Source organism: Ovis aries, chromosome 2, assembly GCF_016772045.2.
Source record: "Ovis aries strain OAR_USU_Benz2616 breed Rambouillet chromosome 2, ARS-UI_Ramb_v3.0, whole genome shotgun sequence".
NCBI lineage: Eukaryota > Metazoa > Chordata > Mammalia > Artiodactyla > Bovidae > Ovis > Ovis aries.
The window spans coordinates 28,488,677-28,509,240 of NC_056055.1; the positions used below are offsets into that span (position 1 = coordinate 28,488,677).

Sequence of the window (20,564 nt, forward strand, 5' to 3'; positions counted from 1 at the left end):
TCCCATGGACGGAGGAGCCTGGTAGGCTGCAATCCATGGGGTCGCTAGAGTCAGACACAACTGAGCGTCTTCACTTTCACTTTTCATTTTCATGCATTGGAGAAGGAAATGGCAACCCACTCCAGTGTTCTTGCCTGGAGAATCCCAGGGATGGGGGAGCCTGGTGGGCTGCCATCTATGGGGTTGCACAGAGTCAGACACGACTGAAGCAACTTAGCAGCAGCAGCAGCAGCCCCTCTGGTGATTTTCTGGGGGCGTGGCAGCTCTCTTGGTCTCATGTGCTATTCTCTGCAATGGGGACCAGATGTCTGAGGAGAACCTGGCTATGTCCCGGATACCTGGGGACCTCGGAGCGGGCAGGAGAGCCACTGGGCCTTTATGATCCCAGGCAGCCACTGGCTCTGTTTCCTGATCTGTTAAAGTGAGTGAAGTCGCTCAGTCATGTCTGACTCTGCGACCCCATGGACTGTAACCTACCAGGCTCCTCCGTCCATGGGATTTTCCAGGCAAGAATACTGGAGTGGGTTGCCATTTCCTTTTCCAGGGAATCTTCCCGACCCAGGGATCAAACCCAGGTCTCCTGCATTTTAGGCAGATGTTTTACCATCTGAGCCACTAGAGAAGATCTGTTAAAAGAGGAGTCCAGCCCCAAAGGGCTCTGGGGCTGCATGGCAAGAGCAAAATCCCTGAACTTTCACTAATGCTGTTGGAAGATATTAACTGAGCACTGATTCTCTGCCAGGTGCTATCCTAGGTGCTTCATTCTGCCCTCAGAGCTTCTGCTCTAGATGAGGAGACAGAGATTAAACAAGAAGGCAGATACCCAAACAAAAACTAGAGAGATTAGGGCAAGGGCTCTGCTGAGGTTCATGGAGCAGACTCTTGCAAAGTCATGAAGGAAGAACCCCCAGGCAGAGGAACAGCATGTGCAAATTTCCTGAGATGGGAGGGAGACTAGTATGTTCTGAAGACCCAGTGACTGGAGCCTGGTAATCTGAGGTCAGGATGAAGCAGCAGGGGAGCAAGGGAGGGCAGGAGAAAATGAGGCTGGAAATGTGGCAGGGTCAGAGGCTAAAGGGCATTATTCAACCCCTGAGTCCCAGAGATCCGAGTGGCTGGCGCCCTAGTGCCTAGCACACAGGCATGCCGTCAGTGCTTGCTGCATGAAGAAATGGACAGAGAGTGAATGGGTGACCCAGCTGGGTCCCTGATTTACTGTGTGACCTTGGGCAAGTGTATTTCCCTCTCTGGGTCTTTGTTTCATTACTACTAAGACACTCCCTGAGTTATAATTCTTTTCAGCTAATGGCTGGACTGGGTGCCTGGCTGCAGCAGGCCCTTGTGTATGGTGGCTCCTTCCTCTTCCCATGACTATGAGGGACACAGCCAACATCCCCCGTGGCCTTAGTGGGGACATGTGTTCCTCACACTGCAGGCAGCAGCCCCTGGAGGCACAGAAGACTTTTAGCTCAGGCCTTTAACTCCTGTGGCAGTTGGGTACCTCAGACCTTTTCCTGCCCTGACTGGCATTCTTTAGGACAGGGGGATGGCCTCCTGTCCTGCAGGATTGGGAGCTGGACTTGGGGAGGAGGAGATGATTGAAAAGGAAGGACAGTGAAGAAGCTATAAGCCAGTGTGCATCCACCTCCCCGCTCTGTGGGTGGGCAGTGTGGTGTGGGCAGGCCCTCGGTTATTGGGACAAGAAGAGAGTGGACAGATGTTGGCAATGTGTGCGTGGGAAGAAGCCCAGTCTCAAAGTCACCCAGACATATGGTGTGGAGACTCAGGCAGGCAGCCTGCTTTTCCCAGTCCTTACTGGGGCATCCAGAGGGCTCAGGGAAGGCCAGATGCCCCTAGTCGGAGAGATCCCTGGAGCCATCCACTGGCCACCCACCCCATGACTTCAAACTCTACAATAGTTAACATTTATTGGGATGTTTCATAAGAACATTCAAGTTTCTTTCATCTCCTGAAAAGCTGGAAGCTCTGGCCACATAGGTCCATGCCTGCATGGGCACAGTTGGCAGAAGTGTCCCTATATCACCATGACTGCTGGTGTGCCCATCATGGGGGTCTGTGTTGAGATACCTGGCCCTGTCTCCATCTCTGCCCTGGTCATCCCTATTGCAGCCAACTGGGTCTATTAAGACTCGCCAGGCCTGCCCCTTGGCTCTCGCCTCCTGGAGCTTCACCAAAAAAGACCCTGTGGAGACCCCATGACTAGGCCTTTTCTCCCCCAGGCTCCTTCTCCTCACTGTGTCTCACTGGTTCCTCCAGATCTTGGTGGCCCTGCCCTCAACTTAGGCACTCTCTCTGTAACCCCTCCCCATGTCCTGGTCAGGAGTGAGGCTTCCAGGGCAGAACCCACAGTGGCAGCCCTGGGTGAGGACCCCGAATAGGGGGCCCAGTCTTGACCCCTCAGACTGGCAGAGTGGTACCATGTCCAGTGGGTCAGTTCTGGCTGTGCACTTGGTCTGGAGCTGTGAGACTCTTGGAGGAGTCCTTTCTGTGACTCAGTTTCCTCAGCTGTTAAGTGGGAACATCTTGGGATTCAGGTAAGACGGGAGTGTTACAGAGTTGACCCTGAGAAGGAGCCCCACTAGGCCCCCTCGCTCCGAGGGAGAAGGGGCAGGACCAGTGGGGAGGGGCTGGCTGGTCCCTTCACTGCCTCTGACACCCGCCTTGGCTCCATGGGTAGGACTTTGCTGTGTTTCCTTGAATAAGAGCACAGTTGGAAGGGCCTGGCCCCCCTTTCCCAGTGGGCAGGTTGCTGTTATCAAGCAGCATCAGAACACCTACTGCAGGGTGGGTGGGCTGTCACAGGACTGAGGCCCAGGTATACAGCTGCTGCAGCATGCAGGCATCACAGGGTGGGCATGCAGGGGATGGCGCTGACTCATGCATAAGCTCACCTGTGCCCTGCCTGCCTCACCTGTGTCTCTACCTGTGCTCTCTCCTACCTCACCTGTACCTCACCGACCCTGTCTACCTTACCTATGGCCCACCATCTCACCTGGACTCTACTCACCTCACCTGGGCCCTGCCACTCCTCACCGGAGCCCAACCCCCACCTCACCCACGATCAGTCATCCATTTCTGGCTCTCCCAATGGCCCTCTCAGCCTCCAGGTAGGTGCCCTGCAACTCTGCCCACAACTGGGCAGTGATAGACATCCCTGCAGGGTGCCTTTTGGATGTTGGAGAGATGGGGGTCCCCAGGGACTGGATACCCCTCAGTCATCACTCCCTAAGTCCCTCAACTCTCTCCCAAGGCTCTGGACCAAATAGACCTTCCTGTTGACTTTGTGAGTGTGCAGCACTCCACGATCCCATAGCTAAGTCTGGCTCCACTTGCTATAGGGGCAAACAGTCCTGTCCACCCCACTAGCATGAGCAGCGACACCGCAATTGTCCAGGCATGGCACCTTGCCTGAGGCCTCGCTATCTGATGCCGCTGTATCCTGGGGCACCCACAGGAGTGTGACTTGCACCCTGAAGGCCTATATGGGGGTCCAGGCCCCAATTACTGGCTGAGCCCCTGTACCCTCATTCTCCATCCAACCACCAGCAGGCCCACTGTGTGGAGACCCTGCCCCAAGGCTATATCCACCTGTTGGCTGCCAGCATTTATTTATTTATGCAGATAAGCACTGTCCACCACCCACCAGGGGAGGCAGGCACAAATCTCGGGGCCCCACACAATGCCTGTGTGTCCCCCTGTAGTTTTGCAGCATGGTTATTTAGGAACGTACCATTCGCCCCCTTGGGCATCTCCAAATGAAGTGGAAAACTACAATGCTGTGCCCAGTCGCTGGGAGGGGAAAGAGAAGAGAGGTGGAGTCCAGGGGCCAGGTCTGGTTCAGCTCGCATGGATGTAGACGGTGGGCAGTCACTGGGAGGGATGGCATGACTGCAGACATCCACCAGGTGTCCCTGGGCACCGCCCATGAGCTCCTTCTGTCTTCTGGCACAGGTGACTGCTCATGGCCCACTCAGACAGACTTTACTTGACAGTCACACTACGCCCTACTCTGGGCCACACGACGGGGCCTGCAGGCAGAAGCCCAGGTCTTTGAGAGACATGCTGGATGACATAGGCAGTTGGCTGCCCTTCTCTGGGCCTCATTTTTCTCCTCTCTGACATGGAGGAACTCTCCAGAGCAAAGTGCTGTGTGGCCCATTGGCCCCTCAGAGGTCCAGGTTCTCTTCATGCCCATGTGTGGCCTTGACACCACCTCTCAGAAGAGCATAGGCCCTGCTGTGGCGGCTGTACAGTTAGGAGAGATGGCAGAGACTCAGCTCATGGGGCAGCTGGAGCCTGGGGCTGCTGGGCCCCCAGGCTGGCCTGGAATGAACGCCCATGGGCTGCTGAGCTGAGAGCCTCCAGCCACTGCTGCTGCAGCTCGGCAGACGGGGCACTCAGGTACAAAGACTGCTGGGCCTGCTGCAGCTGGCACACGTGCCTGGCATCCAGTCTCTCTGCAGGCTCCAGCACACTCACCCTGCAGCCGGAGAGGGGGATGGCATGGAGCAGCTGGCCATCCTGCTGAAAAGTAGAGGAGCATCAGCACCCTAGCTTCTGGAGTCCTGGCATCACTAAATACCACCTCCCACAAGTGGGCAGCAGAAGGGTGATTCTGGACAGTCGGGGAAACAGGCCCTAGGGTCACGTGAGCCATCATCCAAGTGAAGTTGGTCCCAGGCAGCATGGCGCAGGCCTATATGGGCACGGGCCTGAGGCCAAGGGTCTGAGGTTCTGGTTGCCGAAGCAGGGTGAACCCCCATCCCCAGCGCGGCCCAGTGGACAGAGCACACACCTGGCTGCCTCCGTGGAGGTGCAGCACCAACTCCAGGGAGTCCGACTCAGAGATGGCAGCCCACACATTGCTCCATGCTGTGCCGCCATCTGACACCTGCAGGGGGCCGCAGAGCAGGCTGGGTGGGGGGTCCGCAGTGACTGGCTTCTGGGAACGCAGAGAACAAGTCAAGTGAGTCTCACTTGTAAGAGCTACTCTCCTGGGGAAGCATCAGGGCCAAGGCTCTGTGGGGAGAGAGGCAGGAGGGGAAGACAGACTGGACAAAGGCCTAGGCCCACCTGACTTTGCCCAGGGTCACTGCAAGGCCACTTGGGGTTGGGCTGGACCCTCTAGGGACTGAGACCACAAGAAAGGTCAAAGACAGAAATAAAGGCAGAGCAGAAAACACTGGAACTGCAGGAAACCAGAATGTGGTGGCTTTTGGTGATTTATCTGTACACACACACACACACACACACATACACACACAGGTACACACCCCTCACACATACCACACACACACACCCATACAACACCCACACACACCTCACACACCACACACACATATTCATTCACATACACATCATGCATCATACACACCCTTCTCTATCTTCTGATGTGTTTAGAGCAGTCATGGACACAACCCCTAGGTCATCAGAAAATCCCTCAGACACACCTGATAAAACCGGTTCCTGCTTGGACCTGGGACACGGGTCTCCCAGACACAGCGTTTAAAATGCATGGATGAGAAGGCCGAGGGAGCTGTGCAAGGGGCCCCTCTCTCCTCTGTCGAGATAATACTTCACTCAGTTCTAATACACCGATGCACTTAACCTCTAAGACATACAGAGACTCTAACTAGGGCGCCAATCAGAGTCCTGATCCACCTGGATAACCTTCCCTAGAACCTTTATGAAGGGAAATGAACATTATAAATAGCTTCCCAGAAGACCCCAATGTGCAGCTGGCCTTGAGAATCATGGACTATGTTATGTGGAGAGAATGGAAAAATGTACTTTTTTGGAAAGCCATATTCTCTTTTTTTCCAACTTTCCTGTTACTTCATCAAATAGGGACAGTGCCCTTCAAGGAGGGCCTGGAGGGCAGCAGCCATCTCCAGAGAACAGGAGGTGAGAAGGGGGTAGGTGTCCTCACTGTCCCCACCGCCCTGATGGCTTGGTCAAGGTGGGAGCAACATCTCACTTCAGCAGGGTCTCCAGGCCTACAATGAGGGTGACCGTGAGTGAAGATGAAATGTGTTCCCATCTGCTGAGGGCTGAACTGTCTGCCCTTAAACCCATATGTTGAAGCCCTAAGTGCCAACCCCGCCTCCCCCCCACCGTCCCCCACCCCCCACCCCCCCGCCACACACACACAGTGAGACTGGAGATGAGGCTTCTAAGGAGGTAATTAAGTTAAAATGAGGTTATATGTATGGGCTCCAATCCAATATGACCAGTGTCCTCACAGGTGAGATTAGGATACCCATAGAGAGAGCACCATGTGAAGACACAGAGAATAAGTCCATCAACAAACCAAAGAAAGAGACCGCAATTGAAACCAGCTTGCTGATCCCTTGATTTCAGAATTCCAGCCTTAAGGACTATGATGAAATAAGTTTCTGTTGTTTAAGCTGCCCAGCCTGTGGTATTTGTTATTCAGCCTGAGCTGACTAATGCACCATCTAACTCCAGGGTGCAAAATGATTCCCAAGCTCTCAACCATGACTAGACCCTATGAAGCTCAGCAAGCACACAGGAGATATTTGGCATTCAGTTGCTAGCTGCCTGCAGTGGCCTATGGATCCAACTGAGCCTCATCAGTCCTGGTCCCAGGGAAGCCAACAGCTCTGGGAGCACCATCTGTCAAGGCTCCTGGGGCCTTGTGTTTGGAAGGCTCACCAGACCAAGCCCACCTACCTCTGTGCTCTGCTTGGGCTCCAGGGGCTCCTCAAGGCTGAGGCTCAAGTGGGCCACTGGCTGGGTCAGGAAACACTCTTTGCAGACACGGCTCTGCCTGCCATTCTCAGCCTTGAACTCAGAGCACTTCGCACAGATGACCTACAAGACAAGGGCACCTGTGACCCTACCACCCAGGGACAGAAGACTGTCCAGAAGGAGGCTGGAAGGGCCACAGTGACCAAGAGAGATGTGACATCATGTGGAGGGGAAGGGTTTGCCCATGAGCCAGGGGGATCAGGAGCCTTGTCCAGCAGGCAGAGGCCCCAAGGCTGGACCCTTTTGGGCCTCCAGGCCCTGCCTTCTTACTCAGAGGGTCCAGAATCCAGGGGGTCTGTGTGCATGGAAAGAAGATTGGGAGGAGGAATGAAGCACATGGAGGTCCCAACAGTTGGCCTCCGCCCGCCTGGACTCACCGCCCCACACAGCTTGCAGTGGTGTTTCCTTTTGGTGATGGAGTTGAAGGTCTCACCACAGCTGCTACAGCCCTGCTTCTCCTTGTCACGTCTGGTCTTAGAGGACCCTCTCCTGGGCTCAGACTGTTGGAGGCAAACCGCTGCAGTCAGCTTCCCAGCACGTGTGGAGTGGCAGCTGTGTGACACACAGGCAACGCACATGCGGGGCAAGAAAGCTGGACGTGCAGAAGGGAATTAAGCAGGAGCCACGTTGGCCATGGCCCCCTGTTCAGCCTCGCTCCCCAGAAGCTGCCCTGCTATCACACAGAGTGAAATTCCAAGAGGATCAGGAACTCTATACTTGGAATGACTTGGCCCTCCACAAAGGTCAGTGACGTAACCCTGCTGTGTCTGCAGAGATAACAACCGGAACCCACACCAGGGGAAATGGTGGCTGCTCTGCACCAAAGTCCAGACGCCGAGGACCCGGGTGTCTGCACCCAGCATCTGGCCAGGTGGCCCTTGCTTCCACACTCTTATCCTTCACTGGGCCCCAGAGCGTGATGCCTGCACTCACCCACCCAACACATGTGAGAGGGCTCTCCTGGGGTGGAGGAGTAGGGTCATGGGGCTGGACTCCCCTCTCTGTCTCCTCTGGTGCTGCCTGAATTTCCCACAAAGGAGGGCACTGATGAGTCTTTTCAGCAAGAGAAGAGAAACAACAGGAAGTCATGAAACATAATGTGGTGTGTGTTCAGAGAGGTTAAAATACCTTTAAGACGAGTCACAAGAACACACTATAAAATCCTTTTACTTTTGTTTTGTTTAACGTATAAACAAGCTGTTTTGTGTAAGGTTTCTCAAAAAGATTTATAAGAACCACATCAAAGTCCTTGGAGCCAAGAGGAATTGGGAGTGGCAGGCAGCAGTGGGAGAGAGATTTTTCATTTTCTTCTATCACTTTACTTTTTTCTTAAAAGTATTTATACCTTTTATGGTATGCATATATTTACAAATCTTCAAGAATCTGATGCAGTTTAAAACTAAGGAACAGGTACATAAATCATGCCTGGGAGGTAGATGTCAGGGTGACTTATCGGAAGATTAAAGGTGTTGAGGTCTGTAGCTAAGGGAAACAAGCAAATAGCAAAATAACACACAGTAGCATATGATGTTTATACCAAAAAGGGTACATGCATGAAAAACAGACTGGAAGGAAGCACACCCTGATGATCCTATTGGCTGTTTGGGGTAGAGTTACTCTTATCTGACTCTCTCATCTGGATTGTTTCAATTGTTCACCAGAACAGCTTGTGAAAGAAGAAGAAAACCAAAAACCATATAGAAAGCAAATCAGGCACTCACTGACCAGCACCCCCAACACCCCCACCCCCCACCTCACATTCCCATCGAGGACTGTGTCCCCTCTGCACTATGAACAGAAGTTTGAGAGCTGGGGTGGTCTGCTCTGGCCACCTAGCCCCTGGCCATAGTGACATCAGTTGTGTCTAGGACCCCAGCCCCATCTGATGCAATGGCTTGGGAGGCAAGTGGGAGGCAGGCAGGAGTGAGGGAGGGAGGGGCACTGACCATGCAGTGAGGCTGGGATGGGGGCTCAGAAGGGTTGTCTGATTAGGTTTCCCCAGCTGGTTAGCAGGAGTGCAAGTTAGGCGAAACTCCCAGAGCCCTGCCCCGCCCCTCCTCAGCCGTGGGACCCTGCATGAGTCACTTTTCCTCCCCAAGCCTGGCTTCCTCATCCGTAGAGTGGAGTAAGTGACAAAGCACAGAGCTGAAGTTGCTCCAGACGGCTGAGGCGGGGCTCGCTGCCCGTTATTTCTACTTCGGTGTGTCCAAAACTTCTATAATAAAAATCTGAACAAAATAAGCTAGAAATAGATTTAATATAAACTCTGCAAACTTAAGGAGAAAGAGATGCACTGGTCAGGGGTGAGGAGACAGAAAGGAGGGGCTTTTGCTGAATTGTGTCCCCCAGAAGTCATAATCCCCAGCACCTTGGAATGTGACTGTAGTTGGAGAGAGGGCCTTGAAAAAGGTGATTAAAGTAAAATGAGGTCACTTGGGTAGGCCTTAATCCAACATAACTGGTGTCCTTATAAGAAGAGGAGATTAGGACATGGACACGCTCAGAGGCAAGACTATGTGAAGACACAGGGGAAAGATGGCTATCTATATGCCAAAGAGAGATGCCTGTAAACAAGAAAAGAACAAAGACAGTCACTCATTATCCAGTTATATAAGGTTTAGACACAACCACTGCAGTCATGACAGTGCGGCCAGAATGAAAATACAAGAGGAGACATTCTGTGTGCTGGATAAACAGGCCCCAAGATAGATGCACGTCTCAGAAAGAATTTCAAAGACCCCAGATTCTTGTATCTTCCCATGCACAGAAAAACACCAAAAGTGTAACTTGAGATATGTGTTCTTTATGATTAGCAGTCATCTTTTACTAGGATGGATGTCTGACTACATGTATGTCCTAGCCAAAAAAATATCCATTCATATCCTGGCTCCTCCCCCTCCTCTTAGAATCAGTTTCTCAGAGTTGTCTGCTGGGCTACAGTCTTCAGTAAGACCCTGAATAAAACTTAAATTCAACTCTTAAGTTGTATGCTTTTCTTTAAGGCGACAGGCCTCAGGAGAAACCAGCCCTGCCAACACCTTGGTCCTGGATTTGCAGCCTTCAGAACTGTGAGCGAATAAGTGTCTGCGGTGCTTTGTTAAGCAGCCTGAGCACCGGCCTATGCTCCCCAGCTCTGCTGCCTCTGCTCATAGTCCCCACTGTGGGCCCCACCACCGTGAGGCCAGCTCCGGCCACCTGGTACTAGGAGCCCTGAGACAGCTGGTGCCTCTGAGCATGACAGGAACACTTATTCCACCCAAGACCTCCCCGCTTCTCCTCCATCTCATGACCCCTGGCCCCATGGACACTGGGTTTAAGATGTCCCCCTCTCAGTTTATTCCATGCAGCTCAGGACCTCAGAGCTCTGTGGGTGTAGAACGGGTAGCACAGACCCAACAAGCAACACTGATGCTCCCTACATCCACACGTCTCACCCAAGGCCACCCTGCCATCGACATGGGCTGCCAGCCACACTGTAGCCCTGAGACACATTTGTCTGCCCCACTCGGGGTTCTTTCCTTGGAGACCATCTCCAGAACTGCTAGGGCTCAGACAAGAGGAGAGAAGGGAGGGGCCATCCCCGGGTCTGCAGCAGCCCCAGCCCTCCACCAATCTTCATGGCGACCCTGTCATTCCCATTTTCCAGGTGAGGACACCAAGGGCACTTGGGATGGGAGTGGTCAGAGGTAGGGTGGCTGGATTCACCAGCTTGCCTTCAAGCCCTGACGTGTGCCATAGAACCTCGGCTCTTCAGACCCTGAAAACAGCACTGCACAATCGCAGAGAACACCAGAGGACCAAAGGGGCTTCCAGGGTATCCCTGAGGGCCAGGGGGTAGGCAGGGGGCTGGAGGGGCAGGGCTGGCCCACAAGATGGAGGAGACGCTGTAGTGGGCCAGAGGTGTGTGGCCATGAGCTCAGCCTGTGAAGGTCACCAGGACAGCAGGGACCCTGTCCTGGCCAAAGGGACAGAGGGCAGTTCCCAGAGCAGGGCATCTTGGGGCTGGGGCTCGGCTGAGCAACCCTCCTGGCTTCCTTTGTCAGGCAGCAGCTCAGTGTTCAGACACGGTTCAGGCTAGGTACCAGCTCCCTCCATGCTGAGGACTATAAACCACTGTGGCCCACCACTGATACACTACCCCATGCAGTTCCCAACACCGAAAGTTGGTGACCAGGTGGCTGGGGTGAGCCCACCTGTGTTGTTGGGGACAGGTCTTCTTGGCCAACCATACTTCCTGTTTGGATGAGGATACAGAATAGGCCAACAAAAGGGAGAGGCTTAGATTTTCTCTCTGGGTGTGGAGACATTGGAAAGGCTGGGCCAAGTCTAACCGGGGAGATGTGGAACTGTGGCTTTCTCCAGTAACAGCCAAGTGACTCCACCCGCAGCACTCCAAATAAGCAAGCGTGGGCCTGGGAGGAGGTATGTGCCAGGGCCTGTTTCACTAAGCATTTTCTCTTCAGCAGATTCAATTATAAAGCAGGGAAGCAGGAGGAAAATTCAGGTTAAGAAGTGGGTCCCAAAAAGTGGTCCTGACAACCAGTACTGGAAGACAGAGCCACACAGTTACCATCTGTCCTGAAGGGTGTGGACATAGGCCTACGTCTTAGGCCCTGCCCAGTGAGGCCCAGGCCCTCTTCCTCTCATGGGCAGCTCTGTCCCAGGGCCCTGGAGGGTGGGTTGCACTAAATCTGTGCATGCTGAGGAGAGGGTGGCAGGGGTGGGGCCTTCCTCGGCATCGTGGAGGGGTCCATGTGTGGTCACGGTAGGTCGGGGACTCTGACATTTCTGTGCTTCTGAGAAGAGAGATGTAACTTTTACAGAACAAGGAAGTCTTGGGTTTCTGCAAGGCCCCCTTGCAAAACTTCCTGGTTTAGCTTCTCTTAGGAAAGATGGCTTGTAGAAACTGTGTCTGAGGACAACACCAGGAAATCAAACCAGCAAACCAAGAGTGAAGTTACATTTCCTCTCCAAAAGCTGACATCTGGCATGTTGTAGCAAAGATCGCTCTTTCTAGTGTCAGAATTAAAACCCATTTTTGGGTGCTTTCTGCAAATATCCACTGAGTATGTCTTAGACTCGCCTTATATAACAGGAGCTTCACTGAGTTGTCTTGGGTCCACTAAAATCTGTGCTCTCCGGAGACACAAATGAGAAAAACCACGGCCAGGCCACCTGTGCCGGGGCCAGAGCTACGAGTCTGTTGCTAACAGATGTCTGTCTATTGTAGGGCCCCGGCCTGGCTTGGGGTGGGTAAACGGACTGGGACAAGGAGGCCTGAACTTGAACTGTGATCTCAAGCGTCTGCGAATCAGAGATGCTGCAGAGCCCTGAGAAGGCTGAGCCCCCAGGTGTCAGGACCCACTCACAGGTTAAAACATTAAACATGTGGCCTTCAGGTCCTTCCAGCTAGAAGATTCTCCGGTGGGCACTGCCTGTCCTGTGTGCCAGCCACACCTCCTGCTTCTCTCTCCCTGCCTTGGCACTGGATCCTCCTCAGTGCCCCTCCCTGACCATGCGGCCTGCAGCCATTCCACGCCTCCTTGCATCCCAGGGCTGAGGCCTGCTATGGACTCGCCCAACAAAGAATGGGGGTTGCTCATGGCTCCTGATGCCCTGTAGCCCACCCCAGGCCGAGGGTTAGATGCCAGAGGGCCCTGCATGGGGTCCAGCTCAGCTCCCCTGTGGAGGCAGGGAGAGGCAGCGTTTTATGCAAAGGGCCACACAGAGGCTGTCAGAGACCCCTGGCCAAGGGACCCAGGGGCCAACTGGAAAACTACAGAGGCCCCATCTATCAGTTCTCTCTGGTCAGTTACACAGAGGAAGCCTGAATGTGCGGACTGCTTTTCATGACATTCCTAGACGTTACTGAAAGGAGCCCCGTAGCACAGTGCAAGCCTTACATGTATAGTTTTGTGATTCATAAAGCTGATAATGGGCTGCTTCATGAGGGAAACACTTGTCAGTAATCCTGGGGTCAGTTGTGAAGGCCTCACAGATGAGATCTTGGGGTAGAGCGGACATAATTGAGGCATTCTGTACAGAGCGGGCAGCAGGTACACAGGCCCTGGGACATGGCTAAGTGAGGGGGACCAGAGCATGGTCGGGGAGGGTGGGCTGGAAAGAAGGCAAGGTGAGACAGGGTCACGATGCAGGAAGCCCCTCAGGGAGTTTGAAGGGCTGTGATAAGACCATCTCTCCCCTACTGACTATGCGGCTTTTAGATTTCCTGATTTTGAGTTCAAACAAATTAGCACAGGCTGCCTTTGACCCCCACAGCATACTGTGTGGCAGAAATATCACTCAAATAAGGGGGTTCCCTTCCTCTCAATTGGTCCCTGAACCCCATCCTGCTCTAGAAAAACTATATATTTCCCTCAGAGCCCAAGAACTTCTCAAGGTTTTCCCAGTGCCTGCAATCCAAGACATGTCAGGTCAGGGGTCATGTGTGACCTGGCAAAGCCTCTGCTCTTGTAACAGAGCCGGGGGTCACCCCTTCTGTTCTGGGGCCTCAGCAGGGGCTCAGTGCTATCAATGCATGGATGTTGTGGGAGGAGGAGATTAGTTTTCTTACTGAAAATCTAAGTCAGGACAGGAACACTTACTCCCTATGACAAGCTAGGCAGCTGTCCCTCCCTCTGCTGCTGTCCCAGGCAAGTCCAGTCACACCACGAAGTGCAGAGTCGAAGGCTAGGTCTCCTCACCTGTCAAGCCCATTTCCACTTCCTAAAATGAGCTGTTCTTCACAACCGCCAACCCAGGATGGCGGTAATGACCAGCAGGGTGGCCCTTGTAGCCAGGAAAGAGGAGCTCTAGAAGCTGGTGCTACATTTAGGCAGACTTTGCTGTCCGACTGGGGTGCACCTGCCCCCAAGGGAATGGTCCCGATAAGGGTGTGAGAAAGAGAAGTGGGGGAGGGAAGGAGAGGCAGGCATGGGGGAGAGAAGGTGGGGACAGTACTGACCCACCCACAGGAGATGTTCCTTTCTAGGAGCAAATACCCTGTTAGGTGTCAGGCTGGGCCTCAGGCCCCCACTCATTCTTTTGAGCCTGGAAAACTGAGGAATAGGGCCAGGTGGGGCTAGTGGTAAAGAATCTGCCTGGAGATTCTGGTTCAATCCTTGGGTTGGGAAGATCCCCTGGAGAAGGAACGGGCCACCCACTCTGGTATCCTTGCCTGGAAAATCCTATGGACAGAGGAGCCTGGTGGGCTACAGTCCATAGGGTCACAAAGAGTCAGACACAACTGAGCATGCACACACAAGGGCAAAGAGAGGGTGCCCAGGAGAATCCCCTCTCAGGATGTGGGGTACAGACCTCCCTGGTAGTCTAGGGTTATAACTGTCATCAGACTTCATGACAATTAGGCCCAGTGGTTAATAATGACGCTCCCCTGTACTGCATACTCACCGCATGCGAGGCACACACATTTGCCCTCCTGCTTAATCTCCCAACCAACAGAGTGGGCGGGACTCAGGCATAGTCCCATGGCCTGGCCCTGTCAGAGTGGGGACAAGGACACAGGCTGTCCCTGGACATAGCATCTTTGCCCACGCTGATTGAGCATCCCGAGGGCCAGGCACCACCTTGATGCACATTCATCCGGGGCTATTCTATTCACGGTAAAGAGCACAAGTCTTCAGAAGATCTTAGCTGTGTAACCTCCACCCACCCCAAAAAATGGACATTTGGGTCCCAGCAGGCTTACCCCAGCCCTCTCCCGACAGGCCCCAGAGGCCATCACTGTAAGGACCCAGGCCTCATGGAGTAGGGGGAAGGCTTACTCCTAAGGACTCACCCTCAGGTCACCCTGATCTGACCCCAACTTCCACCTCCCACCCATGCCAACAGCTGAGGGGGTCACTCACCCCTGAAGCTCCCCCTCCACTGTTGGCTGGCACTGCGGGCACCTCGGAGCTGGGGCTCATCATCTGGAAGGGACAGAGACAGCTGGCGTGAGCAGAGGTCCCATGGCCACATGCTGACATCCAGTGTAATATTGGAACACCACCAATTCTTCCATCTGATCACAGCGTCAGGAGAAAGACTGTTGGGGCCTAGCATTTGCTGTGATTTTGACAATCAGCCCCTCCCTGGCCTGGCTGAGGACTGAAGGCGTCCCAGGAGAGTTATCATCTCCCAGCTGGGGGTGGGGGAAGGTGGGCAGGTATGAAGCTTCTCAAGGCCCATTGGGCCTGGCTGGCTGCATCACACCACGTGAGGGGCCCTGGGTTCTAGCTCCTCCCTCGGCATCCATGGAGAGCTCAGTGCCCTGTGGTCGGGCTCTGCCTCTGCATCGACTTTAATAGCAGGTATGGGGTGGGGCAAGGGGATCCTGTTTTCAGGTCACCTCTCTTCAAGCTAGGAGACAGCGCTTTTCTTGCCTGGGTATGACACAAAGTTTTCTTCCAAAATAGTCCAAAAAGCAGACAAAATGGAGATTTGATGCAAATATTAAAGTGGATAATGAGGTGGCCTGTGGGCCACAGGGAGGACCAACCAGGCCTGGTGTCTGGGACTCAGAGCTGTTGAGCCAGTCTGGGCTGGGCATCAGGGATGTCTCTGAGGACCCTCACCATGAAGTCATGTTTGGTTGTGCCCACACAGAGAGTCCCTTGGACTGCAAGGAGATCCAACCAGTCCATTCTGAAGGAGATCAGTCCTAGGTGTTCATTGGAAGGACTGATGCTAGAGCTGAAACTCTAATACTTTGGCCACCTCATGCAAAGAGTTGACTCATTGGAAAAGACTCTGATGCTGGGAGGGATTGGGGACAGGAGGAGAAGGGGATGACAGAGGATGAGATGGCTGGATGGCATCACAGACTCGATGGACATGAGTTTGACTGAACTCCGGGAGTTGGTGATGGACAGGGAGGCCTGGCGTGCTGCAATTCATGGGGTCGCAAAGAGTCGGACACGACTGAGTGACTGAACTGAACTGAACTGAACTGAACACAGAGGGGATGGCCAAGGCCTAGGGCCACCTATCTGGCCGTGGGTGGGGATCCTGCTTCCCTGCTCCCCCCAGGCCTGGGGATGACTCCCCATTGGGAGGAAGCCACCCCTGCTGATACGATCACAGCCCCTAGTGCACATGAGAGGACAGCGGATCATGTAGCAGCTTCATCCATCCCTGTCTTTCCCTCCCTCCATTCTGAGTGCTGACCACACCTGCGGGGAGCAGGGATCCTCACATGGATGCTCAGTAAAGGTGAGCACGAGGAGAGTGTGGGGACCAGCTTCCCTCCCAGATACCAGTCCTTGTGGAAAGGGTCTAGGTCACCCAACTGGTGCTAGCTCTCACAGGGGATTCTGGAGTGAGGGGGGAATTCTCATCCTGGCTGAAGGAGCCACTGAAGGCCTTGAAAGTCTGGCTGTTCTGCTTGTGCTTCTCAATGGTGGCTTGAATGACCTGAAACAAAACCACAAAGAACAAGGGCCTTCAGAGAGCATTCCAGGAAGGTCAGGACAGGGAACTATGGCCATTGCCTTTTCCCCTGACCAACAGCCTCACATTTCAGCAATTACCCCCCCACCCCCACCCCCCCGCCATAAGGTGAGGAAACAAGGCTCAGGGAGGTAACCAGTGACTCCAGTTCCCATGGATCCCAATGCCACCCCACATGCAGTGCTCCAAGCCAAAAGCAGACACTCTCTGGGAACATTTTGTATGGATTTGAGGCTGTGTTCCCATTTCCTGCAACTGCATTACCATCTAGTATTTGTTTGAATTTCCTTTTTCTCTTCTCACTCAGATTTCTCTTCTATGAATTTTGTGAGCCACACTTCACTAATGGTTAGCATTTGGCCTGGTGGTGGTCTGCCCACCCTGCTCACTGCCTTGGTCTTCACACTGCCTTGGCCCTCCTGACCGGTGTCCCCTCCATGGCCAGCTCTGAGCTGAGCCTGCTCTGGCTGCCCCATGATGCTGCCTGGCCTGTCACTGGAAGTGCAGACTCCATCCTGGAAGTCAAACTGCTCTTTCCACACAATGCATCACTCCTGCCAGCCATGGAGAGAAAGGTGGCACAGACCCACCTTCAAACTGCCAGCCAGTAGAGATTCTCCCCAGGGTGAAGGTACCTCCCTGCATTCCTACTTCCAGGCCTTTACGTTTGTTTACTGAGGAGGAGCCCCAGATAAGAGAATGGATTCAAAGTTTTGTGGAGTCTGAAGGTACTTAGAAGCTTGGTCAGTCCATCACTTCAAGGTGGATAGATGGATGGGCAACACCTGAAGGGCCACAGGGCCATCCCATCCCTTGCTCCAGAATGAAATGACTATGCTGCTCAAGAATTTGGTCATTTGGTGACTTTAAAACTTTAGGAGCTTTACCTGAATCCATTCTTTCTTCTCCTCTTCCGTCCTAAAAAAGCCAAAACAGTATTTTATTAATTTTGTCTTGAAAGTGAAAGACTCAGTCTTGTCAAACTCTTTGCAACCCCATGGGCTGTAGCCTACCAGGCTCCTCCATCCATGGGATTTTCCAGGCAAGAGCACTGGAGTGGGTTGCCATTTCCTCCTCCAGGGGAGCTTCCTGACCCAGGGATCGAACCCAGGTCTCCCACATTGTAGGCAGACGCTTTACCATCTGAGCCACCAGGGAAGTCCTAATTTTGTCTTAGATACTGACTATAAACCATCGACTCCTCTCAGCTCTGCAGCAAATGCCTGAGCTGCTCACTGCCTGGAAGTACAATTCAAGGCTTGGAAGAGTGGCTATGGGACAATGCGGCCAGTATCACCAAGTGCAGTCAGGTTGAGTGTGGCCAAGTGGAGTTAGGTACGGCCATGTGGGTTCAGGACGGTTCAGGTGTGCCCAGACGAAGTCAGGTGTGACTATATGTGGTTAAGCTTGGTATGCAGAGCCCTCTGCAGTGGATATAAATCAACACCTCCCTGGGCCACAGTGGGTCATAGATGGGCTCTCCCATGTACTGCTGCAAGTCAGAGAGAGCCTGGCACCATCTTACAAGGTAGTGTGATAATAGCCACCAAAATTTAAAGTGGGTGTGCTACCCTTTGGCCAGCAATTCCACTTCAAGAATCTGTCAGATGTACATAACAACACATCTGTACAAAGCTTGGTTCATGGACACTGCTTGCAGCACCATTTGCAACAACAAGACCCCAGAGGAGCCTAGATGCCCATCAGTGGGAACCAGCCAATGACCATACTGGAATATTATCCTACTTTAGAAAATGATCATCATATATGGGATGATTTCTGATAAATTAAGTGAAAAAAGCAAGATGCAGAACAAACTAGACAGAAAATGGTCATCTGTGATTAAAAAAAAAAAAAAGATACATGTATGTATGTATGGGGACAAAAATTCCAGAAGGATACTTTAGAGATGGTTAAAAATGTCTGCTGGGGGTGGGATACAGGAGGTGGGTAGAGGCCTAATTTTCACTGACTTCCCCTTAGTACTGTTAACATTTTAAACCACAAATAAGCCAGTTAAATGAATAAATAAAAACACATCAAAAGGTTATCCACTTTAGAAAGGGAAGCCATCTGCTAAAATTTCAGGTCAAACACATTCACACAGCAGCAGATACCGAGGCAGCTGACCCTACCGAGTTTGTAGCTCCAGGGATCTTTTCTTTCCAGTTATGATGAATGTGTGGGCTGCACTTGACTTGACGATATCCTGCACCTAAAGGCATACAACCAAGGACAAAACAAAAACAGTGTGTCACTTAGCAGGTCCTGGACTGTGGGCTCACACTGTCACTCAGACTTGGAGGGTTTTCCCTGAGAAGGGGGCAGAGGGGACCCAGAGGGTCTGCAGGGAAGGTGTCCAGCTTAGGGTCATGGTTGCTGCTGGAGACTGTATGAGTCAGTCCATGGGGGTGGATGGACGACTGACCTGCCCAGGCAGGGCTAGGACCACTCATCCACTGTTCTTAGAACTGTGCCGGCCAAATGTGTCTGTTCTTGGGGTTTCCCAGGAAGTCAATGCCAGTGCCTTTCCCCACAGGGTACCCCCAGACACTCCTGACACACAGGATGAAAATCTTAGAAGAGCCAGGAGGATCCCCACTTCTCTGCAGGGGTTTCTGAGGCCCCATAGGAAATAGATGGAGAAACAGTGGAAACAGTGTCAGACTTTATTTTTGGGGGCTCCAAAATCACTACAGATGGTGACTGCAGCCATGAAATTAAAAGACGCTTACTCCTTGGAAGAAAAGTTATGACCAACCTAGCATATTCAAAAGCAGAGACATTACTTTGCCAACAAAAGTCCGTCTAGTCAAGGCTATGGTTTTCCAGTAGTCATGTATGGATGTGAGAGTTGGACTGTGAAGAAGGCTGAGCGCCGAAGAATTGATGCCTTTGAACTGTGGTGTTGGAGAAGACTCTTGAGAGTCCCTTGGACTGCAGGGAGATCCAACCAGTCCATTCTGAAAGAGATCAACCCTGGGATTTCTTTGGAAGGAATGATGCTAAAGCTGAAACTCCAGTACTTTGGACACCTCATGCGAAGAGCTGACTCATTGGAAAAGACTTTGATGCTGGGAGGGATTGGGGGCAGGAGGAGAAGGGGACGACCAAGGATGAGATGGCTGGATGGCATCACTGACTCGATGGACGCGAGTCTGAGTGAACTCCGGGAGCTGGTGATGGACAGGAAGGCCTGGCGTGCTGCGATTCATGGGGTTGCAGAGAGTCAGACATGACTGAGCGACTGAACTGAACTGAATGGGCAGGTACCTTGGATCGAGGGACATCTGCACCAAGGAGCCATCCTTCATCTCCTAGACCCCTCATTCCTTCAGCTGGATGTGGCCCACAGGCAGGCCACTATCAGAAGGGATTTTTTTTTTTTTGGTATCACTAGCAAATCTTTACTTTTCAGAATAACTAAGTACTTTGATTTAGCTAGCATTTTTGGAATGCCTGTTAATTCAAAGTACTCCCCCACAGGAGAAGGGGCACTGATTCCAGCTCCAGTAACCCCACAGCATAAGACACAGATGGACTCAAGGAAGAGGGACGGCAAGAACAACAGGCTGTCTGGATTTGGGGTACAGATGTCAGCAGAACCTCATCTGGGTTCCAGATTGGTGCAGGAGTGGAGGGAGCATAGGACCAAGGACCAAAGAACAGACAGGATGGGCACCCCATCTGTATTCACCTCAAGCTTCCCTTAGAGTCTGTAAAGGGGGCCCTGAGTGCTGGGGACAGGAGACAGCCTGGTCCTGCCATGGCTCTTCAGCGTGCCAACATGAAGCCTACACGTGCTGGCAGGTAGGCCAAGCAGAGGGGCTGGGATCCTGCCCACTCAATCCAGGATGCCAGGACTCAAGAGATGTTCCTGCATTCCTGGATCAGGACAGAAGCAAGGCTCAGAGAAACAGGCAGATGACCAGTCGCACAGCAGTGAGTGGGTAGCGCCCTGTGTCCCTACAACTGCTCCGTGCTTTCCCAGGGTAACAGATTGTGTGGGAGGGGCTCACCCACCTGGAGGCCGGAAATGTCCATCTTCTCCCGGACACTGAACTTCTGGCCCATAAGCCGCAGTTTGGGCACACAGTAAAGGATCATGCTGTTGAACTGCGATAGGGACGGGCAGGCACGCGATGAGGGGTGTCTGACCCCATAGAGAAGCACCCTAGGGAGGAGGTGGGGCGTGGCCCTGGCGGTGGTGGACAGGGTAGGGTGGGGCTGGGCTGAATGTGGGCGTGGCGAGGGCATGCTAGGGGGTGGGCTGAGGGTGTGGCTTAGCTGCTGGGCGTGGCTTTGCTGCTAGTTGGGTCTGG

The 20,564-nt window shown here is 53.1% G+C and overlaps 1 protein-coding gene across 11 annotated transcripts in view; it reads right to left on the reverse strand.

Annotated features, from left to right (window-relative positions):
* Nucleotides 1-3,612: 3,612 nt before the first annotated feature.
* The window catches only part of FGD3 (FYVE, RhoGEF and PH domain containing 3), a 42,479-nt gene continuing 25,527 nt past the window's right edge, over nt 3,613-20,564 (reverse strand). For 5 of the 11 annotated variants that reach the window (XM_042243006.1, XM_042243003.2, XM_042243002.2 and 2 more), the window contains 10 exons: nt 20,266-20,358; nt 18,378-18,457; nt 17,130-17,160; nt 16,099-16,206; nt 14,661-14,723; nt 7,726-7,845; nt 7,170-7,292; nt 6,715-6,855; nt 4,817-4,963; nt 3,613-4,545 (listed from right to left, as the gene is read on the reverse strand). In XM_042243006.1, coding sequence (XP_042098940.1) covers nt 4,300-4,545; nt 4,817-4,963; nt 6,715-6,855; nt 7,170-7,292; nt 7,726-7,845; nt 14,661-14,723; nt 16,099-16,206; nt 17,130-17,160; nt 18,378-18,457; nt 20,266-20,358 — 1,152 coding nt within the window. In that variant the 3' untranslated portion in view covers nt 3,613-4,299. The other 6 variants (XM_060409039.1, XM_042243001.2, XM_060409038.1 and 3 more) reach the window with 5 other exon arrangements.